Source organism: Chelonoidis abingdonii, chromosome 17, assembly GCF_003597395.2.
Source record: "Chelonoidis abingdonii isolate Lonesome George chromosome 17, CheloAbing_2.0, whole genome shotgun sequence".
Classification (NCBI taxonomy): Eukaryota; Metazoa; Chordata; order Testudines; family Testudinidae; genus Chelonoidis; species Chelonoidis abingdonii.
The window spans coordinates 41,489,732-41,508,185 of NC_133785.1; the positions used below are offsets into that span (position 1 = coordinate 41,489,732).

Consider the following 18,454-nt stretch of genomic DNA (forward strand, 5'->3'; position numbering starts at 1 on the left):
AACGTCTGTTAGTCTATAAGGTGCCACAGGATTCTCTGCTGCTTTTACAGATCCAGACTAACACAGCTACCCCTCTGATACTTGAAAAAAAAGAAGTTACTTACCTCGTACAGTAACTGGAATTCTTTGAGAATTACGTCCCTATGGGTGCGCCACATGAGAACATGCACATGCCCATGCACTCTTGATGAGAGATTTTCAGCAGCAGCATCTGCAGGTCAGAGCCTGTGACCAACACGCTGTCATGCTCCATGGTGAGTGCATGGACCTGCTGCCACTCTAGTTCTTTCTTAACTGGAAAAGAACCCTGAGAAACCTCCAAGGCAGAGGGAACAGAGGGTGGACAGTGGGAACCCACATCTCAAAGAACTCCAGTTACTTTAAAAGGTAAGTAACCTCTCCTTCTTCAAGTAGAGTCCCTATAAAAGTTGTCCACATGAGGTGATTCCTGAGCAGTACCTCAATTATGGAGAAGGGTGCTAAGGAGGCTGATTGAGTAGAGAGTATCGAATAGAATCACCACAGACAGTGTTGACCCTGAAAGCAGGTATGAGAGTATAGCGCTGGAAAGGGCGTGTCAAAGACCAGGTGACTGTCTTGAAGATGTCTGTGATGCATATGTTTTTAGTAGGGCTACAAGGTAGACGAGGCCTGGTGGAATGAGCTATCACTCTTGGAGGGGGACAACTCTCCATAGGTTCTAATGGAGCGCATTAGGAACTAAGATGAGGTCCGACTGTAGAGTAGGTTCTTTGAGAGGAGGAAAATGGTTGAACAGGCCTTTAATAAATGTCAGTCACTGGATGAGTGAAGACTGAAAACCCCTCACTAGGGGGTGAAAAGTTGTGATAGCTGCCAAACTAACTGTAACTGAGCTCAGCTATAATCCTGTTTTTAAAATTTTTAGCAGATAATAAAGAATGTGTGTCAGACAAGACTCAAGAGGAAGCATAAAACTGGTGGCTGCACCAAACATGAAAACGTTTCCACTGCTGAAGCTAGGTTCTCCACTATGGAGCAGCACTGTTTGTCCCTCTGGAGAGCAGTCTTGTTCTATACCAGAGAGCCATCTAGTAGTCACGCCTTGAGGGGAAGGTTGGGGGAAGAAGGGAGCAATTCCAACTCCTTGGTGAAGAACTCTACTGTCAGGGGAAGGTGGAGGCAGTTGCTGAGACATGCAAACAAGCTCTGGAAACCATACCTGCCTTGGTCATGATGCTGCAATGTGGAGGGCTACTAATTTCTCCTGTTTCCATTTGATCAGGACCTTGAGTAGTGATGGTGTCGGGAGATGATCATGCAGAGATACATGGGGTCAAAAGACAACTAGGGCACCTCCCATCAAGTGGCCACTGTGCCCTCTCGCCTCCTGAACAGAATCATCTGCACTTTGCATTGGATGGTGTCATGGACAGATCTGTCTCCAGATGGCCCCAGGTAAGATGTGTCCTTCGGCATACCATATCATTCACCTCCCACTTGTGGTTGAGGCAGAGGGAGTCTGCCACTGTATTCTGCATCCTGGTAGGTAAACTGAGATCTGTATGTGATATGATATGCACCAGTTCCACAGTCTTATGGATTTGGTGCATAACAACTGGGATCTTGCTACTCCTTGTCAACTGAGATAATATATTGCTTTTCTGTTGTCCATCGTTATTCTGGTTGGGTGGTCCCTGACATGGGAAAGGAACTGCTGGCAAGCGTAACACTATCCTGAGTTCCAGTATGCTGATATGGAGGATTGCCTCCTGTGGGGCCACTCTGATCTACGCTGTGAAATCTTGGAAGTGCACACCCCAGCCTAGCAGGGAGGCATATGTAGAGATGATCTTTGTGGGAAGGGGCTGCTAAAATGGAACTCCCACGCATACCTTTTGGGGACCTTTCCATCGAGAACTCTCTGAGGTATGGACACCCGCTTGGATAGACTGTGTTGTTGGAAATGTAGATGGTTCTCAGCCAGGCTTGAAGACACAGAAAGAGTATCCTTGCTAAGAATGTCACAAACATACAGGCTGACATACAACCCATGAATTGAAGGCAAGCCATTTCTGTGATTTGCAGGCTCTGCTGTACTGTTGAAATGTGGCTGAACATTGTGGAAAACCTGTCCGTTAGCAAGTATGATCTGGTGGCGGTATAGGAATCTGGCATGGCCCCAACAGAGTCTATGTTTTTTGTGCGAGAGAGTGTAGACTTTTCCACGCCGAGGCAGAGATCCAGGAAATGGAACAGAAATAGGGCTCTGTTGGTTGCTGTTTGTACTTCAAGAAACGAGTGACCATTCAGGAGCCAATTGTCCAGGTAAGAAAAGATGATTATTCCCATCTGGCAGAGATAGGCTGCGATGGCCAAGAGGACTTTGATAAAGACCTTGGAACAGTGGAGAGGTCGAAGGGCAGGACATGATATTGGCAGTGGTCCCTGCCAACCACAAAACATAGGAAACGTTTGTACAAGCAGTGGCCTGCTATATGAAAATAAGCATCGTAAAGTCAAGGGAAACAAACCAACCAATCTTCTGGATCCATGGAGGGACACAGAGTTACCATTCTGAGCTGTTGAGACCAGATAAAGACGTTTAAAGTCCTGAGATCCAGAATTGGTCTCCACTCCCCATTTTCCTTGGGGACAAGGAAGTACTGGGAATAGGATCATTTCCTGATGAAGACCAGTGGAACACATTTGACTAGGTAGAACTGTACCTCCTGCCTCAGGAGACTCATGTTAAGGGTCCTTGAAGATGGACAAGGAGGGAGGGCACGCAGAATGAGCTGAACTGGATGGAATAGCCTGCAGAACTCACCTCCAGGATCCATCTGTCTGAGGTGATGAGCTCCCAGAAGGACAGATAGTGGTTGAGAGAATCATCATAAAGGTGTATGGGAGAAAGATGCATTGTCGGATCCGGAATAGGAGATAGTGCATGACTTTCAACAACAGGTTAAAAAAGACGGTTACTCACCTTTGTAACTGTTGTTCTTCGAGACGTGTTGCTCATATCCATTCCAATTAGGTGTGCGCGCGCTGTGTGCACATTTGTCGGAAGATTTTTACCCTAGCAACACTCGGAGGGTCGGCTGGGTCGCCCCCTGGAGTGGCGCCATTATGGCGCCCTGCCGCCCCAACGGCCCTTCAGTTCCTTCTTGCTGGCTACTTCGACAGAGGTGAAGGAGGGCGGGTTTGGAATGGATATGAGCAACACATCTCGAAGAACAACATTACAAAGGTGAGTAACCGTCTTTTCTTCGAGTGCTTGCTCGTATCGATTCCAATTAGGTGATTCCCAAGCCTTACTTAGGCGGTGGGGTCGGAGTGAGATGTTGCAGAATGCAAAACTGCTGAGCCAAAGGCTGCATCATCTCTTGACTGTTGAACCAGAACATAATGTGAGGCAAAGGTGTGGATCGAGGACCAGATAGCTGCGCGATATATTTCCTGGATTGGTACATAAGCCAAGAAGGCAGCAGATGAAGCCTGAGCACTGGTAGAATGTGCGGTGAGATGGCTTGAGGGAACATGAGCCAAGTCATAACAAGTGCGGATGCATGCTGTCACCCAAGAGGAGATCCTCTGGGAGAAGACAGGTAGGGCCTTCATTCGGTCTGCGACAAAGAGTTGGGGCAATTTATGAAAGGGCTTCGTCCGTTTGATATAAAATGCGAGCACCCTACGGACATCTAGAGAGTGCAATTGTTGCTCCCGTCGTGATGAGTGCGGCTTCGGGAAAACGACCAGAAGGAAGATGTCCTGATTGACATGGAAGGCTGATACCACTTTACGGAGGAATGTTGGGTGTGGTCACAACTGCACTTTGTCCTTGTGAAACACAGTATACGGTGGGTCCGCCGTGAGCGCCCGAAGCTCGGAGACTCGTCTGGCTGATGTAATGGCTACGAGGAAAAATGTCTTCCAGGACAGGTATAGCAGTGAGCAAGTTGCTAACGGCTCAAATGGTGGAGACATAAGTCTGGTTAAGACCAGGCTGAGGTGCCAGGTAGGGGCAGGGCGGCGTACTTGGGGGTATATGTGCTCCAAGCCCTTGAGGAACCTGGAAACCATAGGGTGCGACCACTCTCCCCTGGGTGGAAGGTAGAAATGGCCGCCAAGTGCACCCTCAGTGATGATACCGCTAGGCCCTGCTGTTTGAGAGACCAGAGGTAGTCCAGGATGGTGGGGTTCGAGATCTCGGTGGGAGTAACATTTTGCGTTTCGCACCAGCAGGAGAAACGCTTCCACTTGGCCAGATACGTAGACCAAGTGGAAGGTTTCCTGCTATCCAGGAGTATTTGTTGTATTAAGGCAGAGCAGCATAACTCTGACTGGCTCAACCACGCAGGAGCCATGCCCTGAGGTGAAGGGACTGCAGGTCTGGGTGGTGAAGTCTGCCGTGGTCCTGAGTTATGAGGTCTGGGTGAGGAGGCAGGGTAATTGGGCTGGCTATCGACAGATCGAGCAACATGGTGTACCAGTGCTGCCTGGGCCACGCTGTGGTGATCGTGATCAAGCGAGCTCCGTCCCTGTGGAGCTTTAGCAGGACCCCGTGAACCAGCGGGAATGGTGGAAAGGCGTAAAGCAGTTGGCTCATCCATGGTATCAGGAAAGCGTCCGAGATCGAGCCCAGGGAGAGACCTTGGAAGGAGCAGAACATCTGGCATTTCCTGTTCCCGCAGGAAGTGAAGAGGTCTATGCAGGGAAATCCCCACTTCTGGAAAACAGAATGAATAATGTCCGGACGGATCGACCACTCGTGAGAGTGGAAGGATCTGCTGAGTCAATCCGCCAGAGTGTTCCGAACCCCTGGGAGAAAGGACGCTACCAGGTCTATCGAGTGGGCTATACAAAAGTCCCAGAGTTGAATGGTTTCCTGACAAATGGGGGAGGACCGTGTCCCCCCCGTTTATGTAATACATGGCCGTTGTGTTGTCTATGAACACTGAGAAACAACGGCCTTGCAGATGCTGTTGAAACGCCTGGCACGCAAGGCGGACTGCTCTCAACTCTCGGACATTGATGTGCAAGGCCAGCTCCTGAGATGACCAAAGGCCTTGAGTGCGAAGATGTCTGAGGTGAGCACCCCAGTCGAGAGATGATGCATCCGTTGTCAGGGCCACAGAAGGCTGGGGCGGATGGAACGGCATCCCTGCACACACCAGGGAGGGCGTCAACCACCAGTCGAGAGAGCCTAGGAGTCTCAGGGGAACTGTGAGGATCCTGTCTATATTGTGTCTCCCCAGGTGGTATATCGAGGAGAGCCAAGTTTGAAGGGGACGTAGGCATAGCCTGGTGTGCTTGGTCACGAACATGCAGGCAGCCATGTGACCCAGGAGGCCGAGACAAGTTCGAGCTGAAGTGGTTGGGAATTTTTGTAGGCCTTCTATAATCGATTTCATTGCGTGAAACCGCGGCTCTGGTAAGCAGGCCCTGGCGAGATTGGAGTCCAGAATGGCCCCAATTAACTCTTATTCTTTGTGTGGGAACCAGAGTAGACTTCTCTAGGTTGATCATCAGGCCTAGTTAGATGAATAGGTGCTTGACGATGCCCATGTGCTGTGTTACTTGGGTCTCGGAGGCCCCGCGAATGAGCCAATTGTCGAGATACGGGAAGACATGCATGCGTCGACGACGGAGGGAGGCGGCAACTATGGCCATACACTTTGTGAATGCTCTTGGCGCTGTGGAGAGGCCAAACGGAAGGACCGTAAATTGGAAATGTCAACGGTTGACCACAAACCTGAGGTACCGTCTGTGCGGAGGATAAATAGCAATGTGAAAATACGCGTCCTTCATATCGAGGGCGGCATACCAGTCTCCAGGATCCAAGGATGGGATGATGGTCCCCAGGGATACCATGTGGAACTTCAACTTTATCAAGAACTTGTTGAGTCCCCGCAGGTCTAGAATTGGTCTGAGACCCCCCTTCGCTTTGGGGATTAGGAAATAGCAGGAGTAGAACTCCTTGCCCCTCAAGTCCTCCGGTATCTCCTATATAGCTCCCATGGCAAGGAGGGACCATACCTCCTGCAAAAGGATTTGCTCGTGAGAGGGGTCCCTGAAGAGGGATGAGGATGGGGGGGTGGGGCGAAATAAACTGAAGGTGGTATCCAAATTCTACCGTGCGTAAGACCCAAAGATCTGAAGTTAGTTGGGTCCACGCAGGGAGGAAAAAGCAGAGGTGGTTGCAAAAGGGAGGGAAAGGATCCTGTTGAACAACTGGTACGTCACCCTCGGGCGCGCCTTCAAAAGTTTGGTTTAGGTCCCGTGGGTGGTTTGGCGGGGCCGTGATTCTGACCCCCTTGGAGTCTGGATTGCCCTCTATGATTGCCTCGGCCACGCCTCCTGCCGAAGTCCTGCCGCTGTCTAGGCGGGGGGTAAGGGCGCTGAGGCTGGGGCCGGAAGGGTCTGCGCTGAGTCTGCAGTGTGTGCATCCCGAGCGAGCGCATGATCACCCTATTGTCCTTCAGACTCTGCAGCCTAGGGTCAGTCTTTTCCGAAAATAGGCCCTGACCTTCGAAGGGCAAGTCCAGTATTGTGTGCTGCAATTCAGGTGGAATGCCTGACACCTGAAGCCATGATATTCGCCTCATGGCAATTCCTGAAGCCAGAGTTCTGGCTGCGGAGTCGGCTGTGTCTAATGAGGCCTAGAGAGAAGTTCTCGCCACCTTCTTTCCTTCCTCCAAAAGGGCCGCAAACTCTTGATGCGAGCCTTGGGGGACTAACTCTGTGAATTTCTCAACCGCCGCCCAGGTGTTATAGTTATAGCGGCTAAGCAGGGCTTGTTGGTTTGCCACCCTGAGTTGGAGGCCCCCTGTAGAGTAGATTTTATGTCCCAATAAATCCTTGCGCCTAGCCTCCTTTGCTTTTGGGGCAGGGGCTTGCTGGCCATGGCGCTCCCTTTCGTTAACCGATTGGACGACGAGGGAGCAGGGAGGAGGGTGTACGTAGAGGTACTCGTACCCCTTAGAGGGCACCATGTACTTCCTCTCAACTCCCCTAGCTGTGGGCGGAATAGATGCTGGAGACTGCCAGATGGTATCAGCCTTCGCTTGGATCGTCCGAATAAACGGTAAGGCCACCCTTGTGGGAGTGTCAGCCGACAAAATATCTACCATCGGGTCCTCCATCTCTGGAACCTCCTCCACCTGGAGGTTCATATTCAGGGCCACCCATCTCAGGTCTTGATGTGACCTTAGGTCAATTAGAGGAGGGCCTGAGGAGGATGTCCCCGCCACCGCTTCATCTGGAGAAGAGGAAGAGGAAAGGCCAGAGACAATCGGGTCCTCTGTTGTCTCGTGGACTTGGGCAACGTCCAGCTCTGGTGGGACCTGAGGGTCTGGTGCCTGAATGGGAGCATCCTCCGTACCCGCAGGAGGGGGGCGGCTAACAGTAGCCTCTGGCGCCCGGTGCTCTGAGAGTACGGAGCGTGATGGCACTGAAGGTCCACCTTGGGCTTGGTGATATGCCCAAGGCATCCAGAAGGACCACTGATGAGGTCCTTGGTCTTGAGCCTGGGTCTCTTGGAAGACACGGCTGGGGACATCTAAGTCACGGTTCTGTGCATAGAAAGCACTGTCCACATGAGATGACATAGATGCATGGCAAGATGGCCAAGGAGGAGCTGAAAACCCCTGAGAATGGTCTCCATCCCTGAGTAGTCTGTCTGTACGCTGCACCGGAGAGCGGTACCGGGCGCTATACTGGTACCGGGAACGAGACCGGGACCTGCGACCGGAACGGTGCCGGGAGGTTGACCGGGACCTCGAAGCTTGACGCTGGGAGTGGCTGCGAAAGGTGCGGTGCCGTGAGCGGTACCGGAAGCATGATCAGTACCGAGAGCACCAGGCCGGCGAACGGGGTCCTGAACGGTGCCACGAGTGCAACCGGTACCGAGATGGAGAACGGTACTGGAACTGCGAGTGGCGTCGGGACCGGGATCAGCAATGGGACCGAGAACACCGGTAGGACCACAATCGGGATCGGTGCCTCTCAGCGGCGCCAACGGAGGATGGTCTTAGTAGGACAGGCTTGCCTATGAACTGTATAACCTGCACCGGCGGTGCCGAGGGTTGAGGCAGCGCAGACTCTGTCAGTGCAATCAGTTCCCTTGCCGTAGAGAATGTCTCCGGCGTGGAGGGAATAGTAAGCTCAACCACAGCGCATGCTGGGGAGCTGTCAGGCACCGGACTCGACAGATCTTGCGGGACCGGAATTGACAGTGCTGAAGTTGTTGGTGCCACGGCAGTTGTCGGTGCCGGGCGGTCCGACTTAGGCGGGTGTTCCGACTGCGGCGAGGACACGGAAGACGCAGGAGTCTCATGTTTTTTGACCTGCGGGGAGAGGGAGCGGTGCAGAGCAGACATCTGGGCCAGCGACAGTTGGTGCCGAGGGGCCTTAGCGGTACCGGTGCGCTCCAGTGCCGAAGATGCACTTCTCCCCGGTGTGGACTGTCCGGCGCTCGGTGCCAAGGGTGTAGGAGTAAGAGCTGCCTCCATCAGGAGCTGTCTGAGATGAAAGTCCTGCTCCTTTTTGGTCCGCGGCTTGAAGGCCTTGCAATGCGGCACTTATCTGCGAGGTCAGGCAGGAGTCGTGAGGATCTCCTGTAGGCATCGGCTTGTGACAGGCCGAGCACGGTTTCAAACCCGGTGAACCGGGTATGGGCCTCGGCACCGGGTGAGGGGAACGGGCTAATTCCTGAACCTCTCTTAACTATATACACTAACTATGTTAAAGAAAATAATAAACTAACTGCAAGTACAGAAATTTGAACTATATACACAATAACAACGAGAAAACTACGAGTAGCTAGGGAGGTGGAGATCAGCTAAGCCGCGCTCCACTATTCCAACAACCGACACGGGCGGTAAGAAGGAACTGAAGGGTCGTTGGATCGGCAGGGGTATATAGCCGGTGCCATAACGGCGCCACTCCAGGGGGCGACCCAGCTGACCCACTGAGTGTTGCTAGGGTAAAAGTCTTCTAACGAACATGCACACGGCGCACGCACACCTAATTGGAATCGATATGAGCAATCACTCGAAGAAGAATGGCCCCTTCTTGGTGGCAGATGGGGGTTCAGATAGTTTCATGGGTTGATAGTGGACTAGGCAAGATTGTTGAGCCCCCAGTGATCTTATATTTTCTTTGTCACAGTCATATAGATGCCCAGAGATCACAGTGTCGCCCAGGAGTCTTTTAGTGAATGAAAGGATCTGTCTGTGGCCTCACCAAATAGCTTGGGTCCTTTGAAGGTAAGGTCTTCAGCAGTGTTTTGTATCTCCTGAGGAAAACTGGAACTAAGACGTTTGATGCATGACCACTGCCATAGATACAGAACATGCAACTGTATTAGCACCATTGAGCAAGATCACGAGAGAAGCTTTGGAGATTGTCTGGGGTTCCATTATCAGTGGGCGAAATTGTTCCCTCTGGTTCTGTGGCAGGTGGTCAAAAGACAAACTCAATTTGTAAAATCATGTTTTGCCATCAGGGCCTGGTAAATGGCTACTATGCACTGCAAAGAGGCTGAGGAGCAGCTTTTGTCGCCAAGATCTAGCCTTTTTGCTTCCTCTCGGATGGCATAGAGCAGGACCGATGTGGTTGGTTTCGTTCATCACAGGCCTTGACAACCAGGGAGTTAGGTATAGGGTGAGAGAAAAAAATACCCTGAGCCTTTGGGTAGAATACTGCATTTTTTAATCAGCACATTTACAAGTAGGTGGTAGAGTAGCTGGAGTTTACCTCACTCCTTAGGGGCTGGAGACAGTAGAGCATCATTGATGGGCAAGGCAATTTTGTCCTGAGGAGGCATATGGAGAATGTCCAACAGGGAATGCTGGGTTCCTGTATCTCTTCCAAAAGAATTTTCAAGGCCTCTGCGATCCGTTTCAAAGGCCTTGAAATTATTAGTGGGGGAGGCATAACAACCTTGTATGGCAAGGAGGATTTATGGGAAGATTTTTTTTTTTTTTCTTCTTTTCCACTTGGCTCTTGCTCCTCTATAAGTCCGTCTGTTGAGCAGGAACCAGGGTCGGTGATTGCTGCTCTTGACACGCCCTCTTATGAGATGGAACCCTGTAAAACTGCTTGCCATAACAGGGCCATGGGTTCTAATAAGCCCATTGTGTTGGGGCATAAGAGAAAAGTTAGGACCCCAAGACTGCTGGGTGCATCTTCTGCTGGGAATTTCTTCCTGGGGGTGCACCTCAAAGGGAGGGAAGCTGGAATGGGAAGGTGGAGGAGCCCTGTATGGACTTCTTGGAATCAGATTCAGTGTCATCTCCTGTGTCCACCTGAGGGACAAACAGTGCTGGTATCAGTGACTGCTGGTACCAGGGCTGGAGAGGGTCTGGTAACTGCACTGGTATGGAAGCTGAGACTTTGCTGGCTGGTAAGATAGTTCTGCAAGAGGGTATGTTGGTACTGGCTGAAACTGCCTCTTAGTAACCTCAAAATGCCTGTATGGGGCTGGTGACTGCATCGGTACCAGAGGTCAAGTCAGCATTGTAGATCAGACCAGAGGGTAAGCTGACTCTGGTAGATAAGTCAGTTCTGGTGGGGAATGAGTCTCAGTACCACTCAGCAATGGAGACTCAGAATTTGAAGGTCCTTCTGCAAAAGGAGCCTGGACAGTATGAGAGACTCTGGATAGGAAACCTCAGTTATCAGTACATGTAGGGGTATTGGAGACAGTTCAGAAGTGTGGTCTGGGCATTTTCCTCGATTGGTTGCAGAAGACAGTGCCAGTGACGATTCTGGCTTGGTTTTAGAAGAGTTTTTATTCTTCAAAGGTACTGAGTCTGGTGCTAACATCGATACCACTCTCTGTTGTTTAACAGATGACTTCTTGGTACGTGGTATGGCCTTTTAAACTGGTGTCAGGTTCTTAATATTGGAGAAGGTGGAAGCCACAGCTTCCCTATATTCTGGTCAATATCTTCATCAATGTGTTAGATAATGGCACAGAGAGCACACTTCTAAAGTTTGTGGACGATACCAAGCTGGGAGAGGTTGCAAGTGCTATGGAGGATAGGATTAAAATTCAAAATGATCTGGACAAACTGGAGAAATGGTCTAAAGTAAATAGGATGGAATTCAGTAAAGTACTCCCACTTAGGAAGGAACAATTTGTTGCACACATACAAAATGGGAAATGACTTTCAAGGAAGGAGTACAGTGGAAAGGGTTCTGGGGGTCATAGTGGATCACAAGATAAATATGAGTCAACAGTGTAACTCTATTGGAAAAAAAAGCAAACATCATTCTGGGCTGTATTAGCAGGAGTTTTGTAAGCAAGACACAAGATTAGGCCTCAGCTGGAGTATTATGTCCAGTTCTGGGCGCCACAATTCAGGAAAGACGAGGACAAATTGGAGAAAGTCCAGAAAAGAGCAACAAAAACGATAAAGGTCTTGAAAACATGACCTATGAGGGAAGATTGAAAAAACTGGGTTTGTTTAGTCTGGAGAAGAGAAGAGTGAGGGGGGTGATAACAGTTTTCAAGTACATAAAAGGTTGTTACAAGGAGGAGGGAGAAAAACTGTTCTCTTTAACCTCTGAGGCTAGGACAAGAAGCAATGGGCTTAAATTGCAGTAAGGGTGGTTTAGGTTGGGTATTAGGAAAAACTTCCTTTCAAGGTGGTTAAACACTGGAGAAAATTGCCTAGGGAGGGTGTGGAATCTCCATTGCTGGAGGTTTTTAAGAGCAGGTTAGACAAACACCTGTTAGGGATGGTCTAGATAATACTTAGCCCTGCCATGAGTGCAGGGGACTGGACTAGAGACCTCTCAAGATCCCTTCCAGTCCTACAATTCTGCGGTTCTCTTAGATTCTTATTCTGGAGAATTTTTTTTTTAAAAGGTCTGGATGGTTCTGACGGCCCCAGGGTTTCTGCTTACTGCAGCAGACACAGTCACTGGAGCTCTTTAAGCAGCCAAAGCTGATGTTCGGGGCAGGAGAGGGAGGGTGCGAGGGCCTGGAATGCTCTATCAACAATTTCAGCCACTCCTCAAGTTTTTGAAATCTGCTTTTAAAATGTGAGCAGACCATAGGAATGTGGGTCTCTTCAAATCAGCAGAGGCAGATTCAATGTCTCTCATTGTCGGAAAGAGACCTGGGACAGGTCCGACAGGGATTTTGGGCATAACCAATTAGTTGAAGTAGTGGATTGAGGGCAAATCCAGAAGCCCAGATTGGGCAAACAAAGGAAAGAGGGAGTAAACCCCCCAAACCACAAAACTATGTTAAACAGAAAAATTAAATATTAAAAAATTATGAAGAAAGAAGCATAAGAATAAATAAGAAAATAAAGCAGAAAACCACATGGTTATCTATAGTGGACACTGCAACACTCCCTCTCAAGCTGCAGGCAGCTGAGAAGGAACTGGAGTGGCAGTGAGCCCAACCCCCTTATACCCTCACACCAGACCATGGGGATGTGTAGGGCGCAGCTGTGGACCTAAGGACAGTCCTGATGAAAGTTTCTGATCAGGAATGCCCAGGCACGCACACATACTGAAGTTGAGCATCCCTAAGGGCACTTCTTGTATAGTGAGTATTTAGCTGTTTGGAAACCCGTGTCCATTTGTAACTCAAAAAACTTGCTTTAAAACAAGAACTAGCACAATGATGCTGATTGAACATGGCTCTTCAGTAAGGGGAGGTGGAGACACTTCCTCCAGCTGCGTGGGAGCAGAAGACAACCACTTTGAAATTTCAGCTAGTGCAGAATGCAGAAGCCTGCTAACTAGCATTAGCTGGAGGGAACATAATGCTTGTTCTCTAGAATCTGCACTGATTCCCAGCTTACCTCTAGGTGCAATCTAGGTGTTGATTTGATCTATAAAGCCCCACATGACTTGGGTTGTGGCTACGTGAGACACTCAGGCCCTCCCACAAGCTACCAATGGACAGAGAGATCCACTGGGGTGCCTCTTCTATGAGCTTCTAGATATAAGCAACTAGGGGCAAAGCCTGCTCTCTCTCTCTCCAGGATTTCTAAGTTGCTTAATAATGTCCACAACAATTTATTCTAGGTCTCAAGTGAGACCAGAATCCTATTGTGCTGGGCATTATAAGAGAGAATCTCTGCCCTAAACAGTCTGAAGTCTAAATAGAAAGGGTAAAGGTTCCATTTTACAGATGGGAAACTGAGACACAGAGATTAAGTGACTTGTCCATGGTCATAGTGGGAGCCAGTTCCAAGAACCAGGAATTAAATCCAGACCTTTCAAGTCCAAGTCCAGTTCCTTAACCACAAGACCATCGTCTCTTCTGTGGTAAAATCCCAGCTCCTTTGAAGTCAGTCAATGATAAAACTCCCTTTACTTCAGTTGGGCCAGGATTTCAACCATAACATCACAGTGCTGCTGGTATTTGATTTCCCCACTGCTCTGATACAGCCTGAGTCTGTTGCTCTCAGGCCTTTGCTTGGTGACGGTAGGTACACCACTAAGTTGGTGCTGAAGGAGCTCAATTCAGTTCAGTTGATCCTGACACCTCAGGGTCATTTGTGATATTTGTAGATCCACCCAGCGTCTTAGTAAGCAGAGGGCGAGAGCACTCAGGGACCCTTTTCCTGCATTCCCTCAAACCCCAGAACCCTGACACACAGTGAGGGCTCCCCTACACCCAGAGATGGGAAGGATGGCTATATGTAACTGAAGGTCAAACTCATAAAAATTATATACGCAAGAGGTCAGGCGAATTTTACAACTGACCACGATATTCACTTGGCAGGCGGCAGGGAATAAAGGGGCAGAATTAAGACTATGATTGGAACCTTAACTATCTGTTTCCTGAGTTTAAAGAATCTATAATTCTCAGGTTACTTTTTGTGAGGAAATTTGGTGCTTGGTATCTTCAGAGAACTGTACAGCTAATTAACTTCACCAGCCTCCTGATGCCAGTACTATCCCCATCGTTCAGGAACAGGAAAACTGAGGCTTAGGGTAGTTTGTCCAAGGTCAAAGAGAAAATCTGTGATCTAGTTGTGGGATCAAATGCTGCAGTCAACTCCAAGACTTTCGAGGCCTGAAGGGTGACGGAAGCAGACTTAAGGGTCTTGTTTGACTCACGAGGAAATGTGCTCAGGGAAAGGCTCCCATAGGATACTGGTGATGTCAAACATGGAGGTGACACTTACCTGAGAGCCAAGCCTGCAGCTAAATCTATTCTTAACAGAGTCAGTTCCATCTGTCTAAGTATGAAATGCAGCTCTCCTTCAAAAGGCTCATCTGTTTACCTGGATCTCTCTCAGCAGCACTGTCACCCGTGGGCGAGGGCTCTCCTCTCTGAGATATCTTTGCACCACTGCGCAGAACCTTCTCAAGAATACCACGGCCCTCTCGAAGCCGCTCCACAGATGTGGGGACCATCCTGAAAGAAGAAGCAATAAGAGTTGAGGGCTGTTACTACGGATCTTTGAGCACAATGACCAAGGCGTGGGGGTTGTGGGCCGCTTGATACAATTACAAGAGGGCTTTGTTTTTAAGCTCTTAAAATATTCTGCTTAGAATGATTAGTGTGAAGTCAGTGCTGGAGTGCAAGTCCCTGCCATACAGAGGAGCAGGGGTGGTAGAAGAATGGGTTCACCAAACAATTATGAGAATTAAGGTTCTGCGCTGCTTTTGTGATGTCAACAAACCCTGGTGGATTTTACTCTATCAGTTAGTTGCTGGCTACCAAATATGACTACCGTTAAGTGTTTTCTAAAGCACTGCACTGGGGCAATGAGATCTCTTCTCTTTGTTGTCAAATGATTGCATGATATTTGATGTTTCATTGTGGTCTAAGTGAGTTTGGGTCCTCCTCTCTCAGAAAAGGGTATCAAGATTTAAGAGCATTTTGGAAATCCTAGGATACATAAGTCTAGATATAGTCACTATATGGAAATAAAAAAGCAGTTTACTGTAATACTCTATAATAATACAACATTAAGGTAACTTTGTTAAAATATAATCAGCAAAAGCAAGGTTCCTGGAGCAGTGTTAACTTAGCCATTTTACCTATAAATGCTACTTTCCATTCCTGTTTTCCTTGTCCAATTTGTTTTTTATTTTTAACACAGTAGCACTTAGAGGCCCCACACAAAATTGGAACAACATAGTGTTACCTACAGTCCAAACACACAGTGAAAGTCTCAGCCCCAAAGAGGACAATAAGAGATGAAGTGACTTGCCTCAAGTCACACTGCAGGACAATGGCAGAGCCAGGAAGAGAACCAAGGTCTCCTGGGTATGATCCACTGCATACCACTGCATACCCATACCATGTTCAGTGGATCATGCAGTTTCTTAAATGTGTATGTTTGTTATTTAATATGTAATACAGAAGTGCCTGGGTGCCCCAATCAAGGATTGGTGTGGTGCCACATTATTCTAGGCACTGTACATCGATAACAGAAAGCCCATGTTTTTTCTACAGTAAATATGTAGCATAAAACACAGATGTGCAGTGTAGCTGGATTAACATTGTGCAGGAGCTTAGACAGGAAACATAAAAATTAAACTGTGCAACCTCAATGTTGTATTAAGTGGTTTTTCCATTTATTTTCTCTCTTTTTTTTTATTAAAGGAAAATATAATTTGTGCTCAACATTAGCATTTTAAGGGCCCAAAATGGACACTGAAATTCACACCTCAGTGAGGTGAATGAGGTAGGGGCAGAGTTCACTCCTCACTGAGGTGAATGGGGTGAGGGGGGTGAATTCACACCTTCTTTGCTGCTATTGTTTGGCTGGAGACAGTTTTCTGCAAGGCTGGGTTAACAGGGCAGCAGCACATCTGTTTACATTGTGATGGCTGTATCTTGGCAACTGAAAGAGACAGAAACTTATTTTTTTTTAAATGAAAGCTATTTGCAGATATTGTAGAATGCAGCAAAACTACGGAGACCTCCAAAAACCACAGCAATTTTAGCTCCCACTTCCTCCTGTCCCTGTTATGCCAGCAAGTATGTCTGGAAATGTACAAGGGAGCTGTGTACAGGTGTAAACGGGGCTTGGGATGAAACTGTTTTATAACCTTTACTCTAGCATGAGCCTTCTGTAACACCATTTAGAAGTGAAATGGGACTGTCCACTCTCAAGCCACACCCATTAGAAACAGGGAAGAGTAAATAGGATAAGAAAGGCAGCAAAATGGTTAATCTCATTTTAAAGAGATACTGATAACACTTCACCCTCGATAACCGCATGGCACTATAGCCCCAGCCTTAGGCAGTGATACTGGCTCATGAGGCCATAGTAGGAACCAAACCCAGAGCAGCTGAATTAAGCAGGTAATGTAAAGGTGGACACTGGAGCCTGGCTGCCATGTGGAGAGGTGATCCCACATCCCTATGGGTGGCTGTTGCATTCAGCGATGCCGCTCTCCCAGGCAGGAAGGGATGGTACACATGTGTATGTGGGGTTGCTTTTAAACCTTTACAAAACAGGCTATAAAGTGAGCAATCATTCTTCGAGTGCTCGCTCATATCGATTCCAATTAGGTGTGCGCACGCCACGTGCACGATCGTCGGAAGATTTTTACCCTAGCAACACTTGGTGAGTTGGCTGAGGCGCCCCCTGGAGTGGCGCCCTTATGGAGCCGGATATATGCCCCTGCTGACCCAGTGCCCCCTCAGTTCCTTCTTACCGCCCGTGACGGCTGTTGGAACTGTGGAGCGTGGCATAGCTGATCTCCACTTCCCTAGCTCTTTGCTCGTTTATACCTCTAGATAGTAGTTATAGGGTACTTGTTAGTAGTTTCTAGCTGTAGTTAATAGTAATTTTGTAGTTAGTGTATATAGTAATTGGAGGTAAGGGGCTTCTCCCCTTCCTGGTACCAGGCCCATGCCTAAGTCTGCTCGGCCTACCTCAAGCCGATGCCTGCTGGAGACCCCCATGACTCCTGTCTGAAGTGCCTGGGGGAATCCCATCAATCAGATAAGTGCTGCATTTGTAAGGCATTTAAGCCTCAGACAAAAAAAGAGCGGGACTTTTGTGTGAAGCAGCTCCTCATGGAAGTGGCATTTTGCCTGACAGTCTCTGCCCTGCGCCGAGACCTGGTGCCGTTGGTCCGAAGCGCACCTCCGGCACTGGATTGACTAGGGACTGACAAAGACTCCCGGCACCAGATGTCTCCGGCACCGTTACCAGTGTGGCACCACTCCCATCTCCAGGAGCCAAGAAGCAGCACAACAAACCTGCTGCTCCTGTACAGTTGCCGGCACTGCCTGTGCCCTCCTTGGAGCTGTCCCGTGCTGGACTGCCCCGCGACGGCTCCAACTCTGGCACCGTTGATTCCGGCACTGCAAGCACTGTTGAGTCTGGTGCACATAAGCTCCCCAGTGCGCACTATGGTCGAGCTCAGCCTGCCTTCCACCCCAGAGACTTTCTCCACTGCTCGCGACCTGATTGCGCTCACTGAGCCGGGACTGTCAGTACTGCCGGTGTGGGCTGTTCCACCGATAGGGAAGCCCTCCATGATGCGCCCTCTATCGCAGAACGAGAAGGGTAGGCAGTGATCTTGGTCCCAGTCCAGGTCACGGTCCCGATCCAGGCACTGGTCTCTTCTATGGCACCGCTCGCAGTCCCAGCACTGATCACCATCTTGGCGCCGGTCATACTCACAGCACTGTGCCGCTTCAAGATCTCCTTCCCTGTACGGTCGGTACTGGTCCAACTCCTGGCACTGATCCCAGCGCTGGTCTCCTCAAAGTTGTCCCCGGCGCCATTCCACCCGTAGATCTTCATCGAGGTCCAGATCTACCTCCTGGCACCGATATGACTGTTGGTCCCAGTCCAGATCACAGTACTGCTTGAGAATGCAGCGCCGATCTCTGTCTCCGTGGCGTGGGCCAACAACGCATGACAATGCAACCCAGCATGAGTGATTCGCTCCACCTTGGCCTTCTCGCCCCAACTCGAAGTTGTCCCAAGCGGAGAGTGGCTACCGCATCCATGACCAAGAAGCACATGGAGCTAGCCAATGGCATGATGAGGGTCAGGATCCTGCTCAAGAACCCTCACAATGGTCCTTTTGGACCCCTTGGGCATACCATCAGGTTCAAGGTGTCCCATTGAGAGCTTCTCGTTCTGCCCACTCTGACAGTGGCCTCCGGGACCCGAGATTCTGTCTCCCCCCGTCCTCAGGGGGCTCAGAGGCGACGGCCCTATCCTCAGCTCAGGCCCATGCCTTTAGCACAGAGGACCTAGGGCAGGACCCCCCGCCAGCAGGACTTGCCCCATGACCCATTAGTCCTGGGCGCATCCTCCTCATCCTCCCCTGATGAGGTGGTGGTGGGCACATCCTCCTCTGGCCCACCACCTACAAACCTCCGTGTGCACCAAGACTTGCTTCATAGGGTGGCACAAAACATGAACCTCCAGGTGGAGGAGGTTGAGGATCCGGTGGTGGACATTTTATCTGCCGATGCCCCCACACGTATAGCCTTGCCCTTTTTTAGGACCAT

The 18,454-nt window shown here is 49.5% G+C and overlaps 1 protein-coding gene across 4 annotated transcripts in view; it reads right to left on the reverse strand.

The window, feature by feature from the left end:
• SETD5 (SET domain containing 5) overlaps nucleotides 1-18,454 on the reverse strand; it is a 176,894-nt gene that overhangs the window by 17,243 nt on the left and 141,197 nt on the right. For 2 of the 4 annotated variants that reach the window (XM_032798916.2, XM_032798915.2), the window contains one exon: nucleotides 14,244-14,377. In XM_032798916.2, coding sequence (XP_032654807.1) covers nucleotides 14,244-14,377 — 134 coding nt within the window. Of the gene's footprint in view, nucleotides 1-107; nucleotides 295-14,243; nucleotides 14,378-15,714; nucleotides 15,816-18,454 lie in introns of those variants that run through there. The other 2 variants (XM_032798917.2, XR_004376294.2) reach the window with 2 other exon arrangements.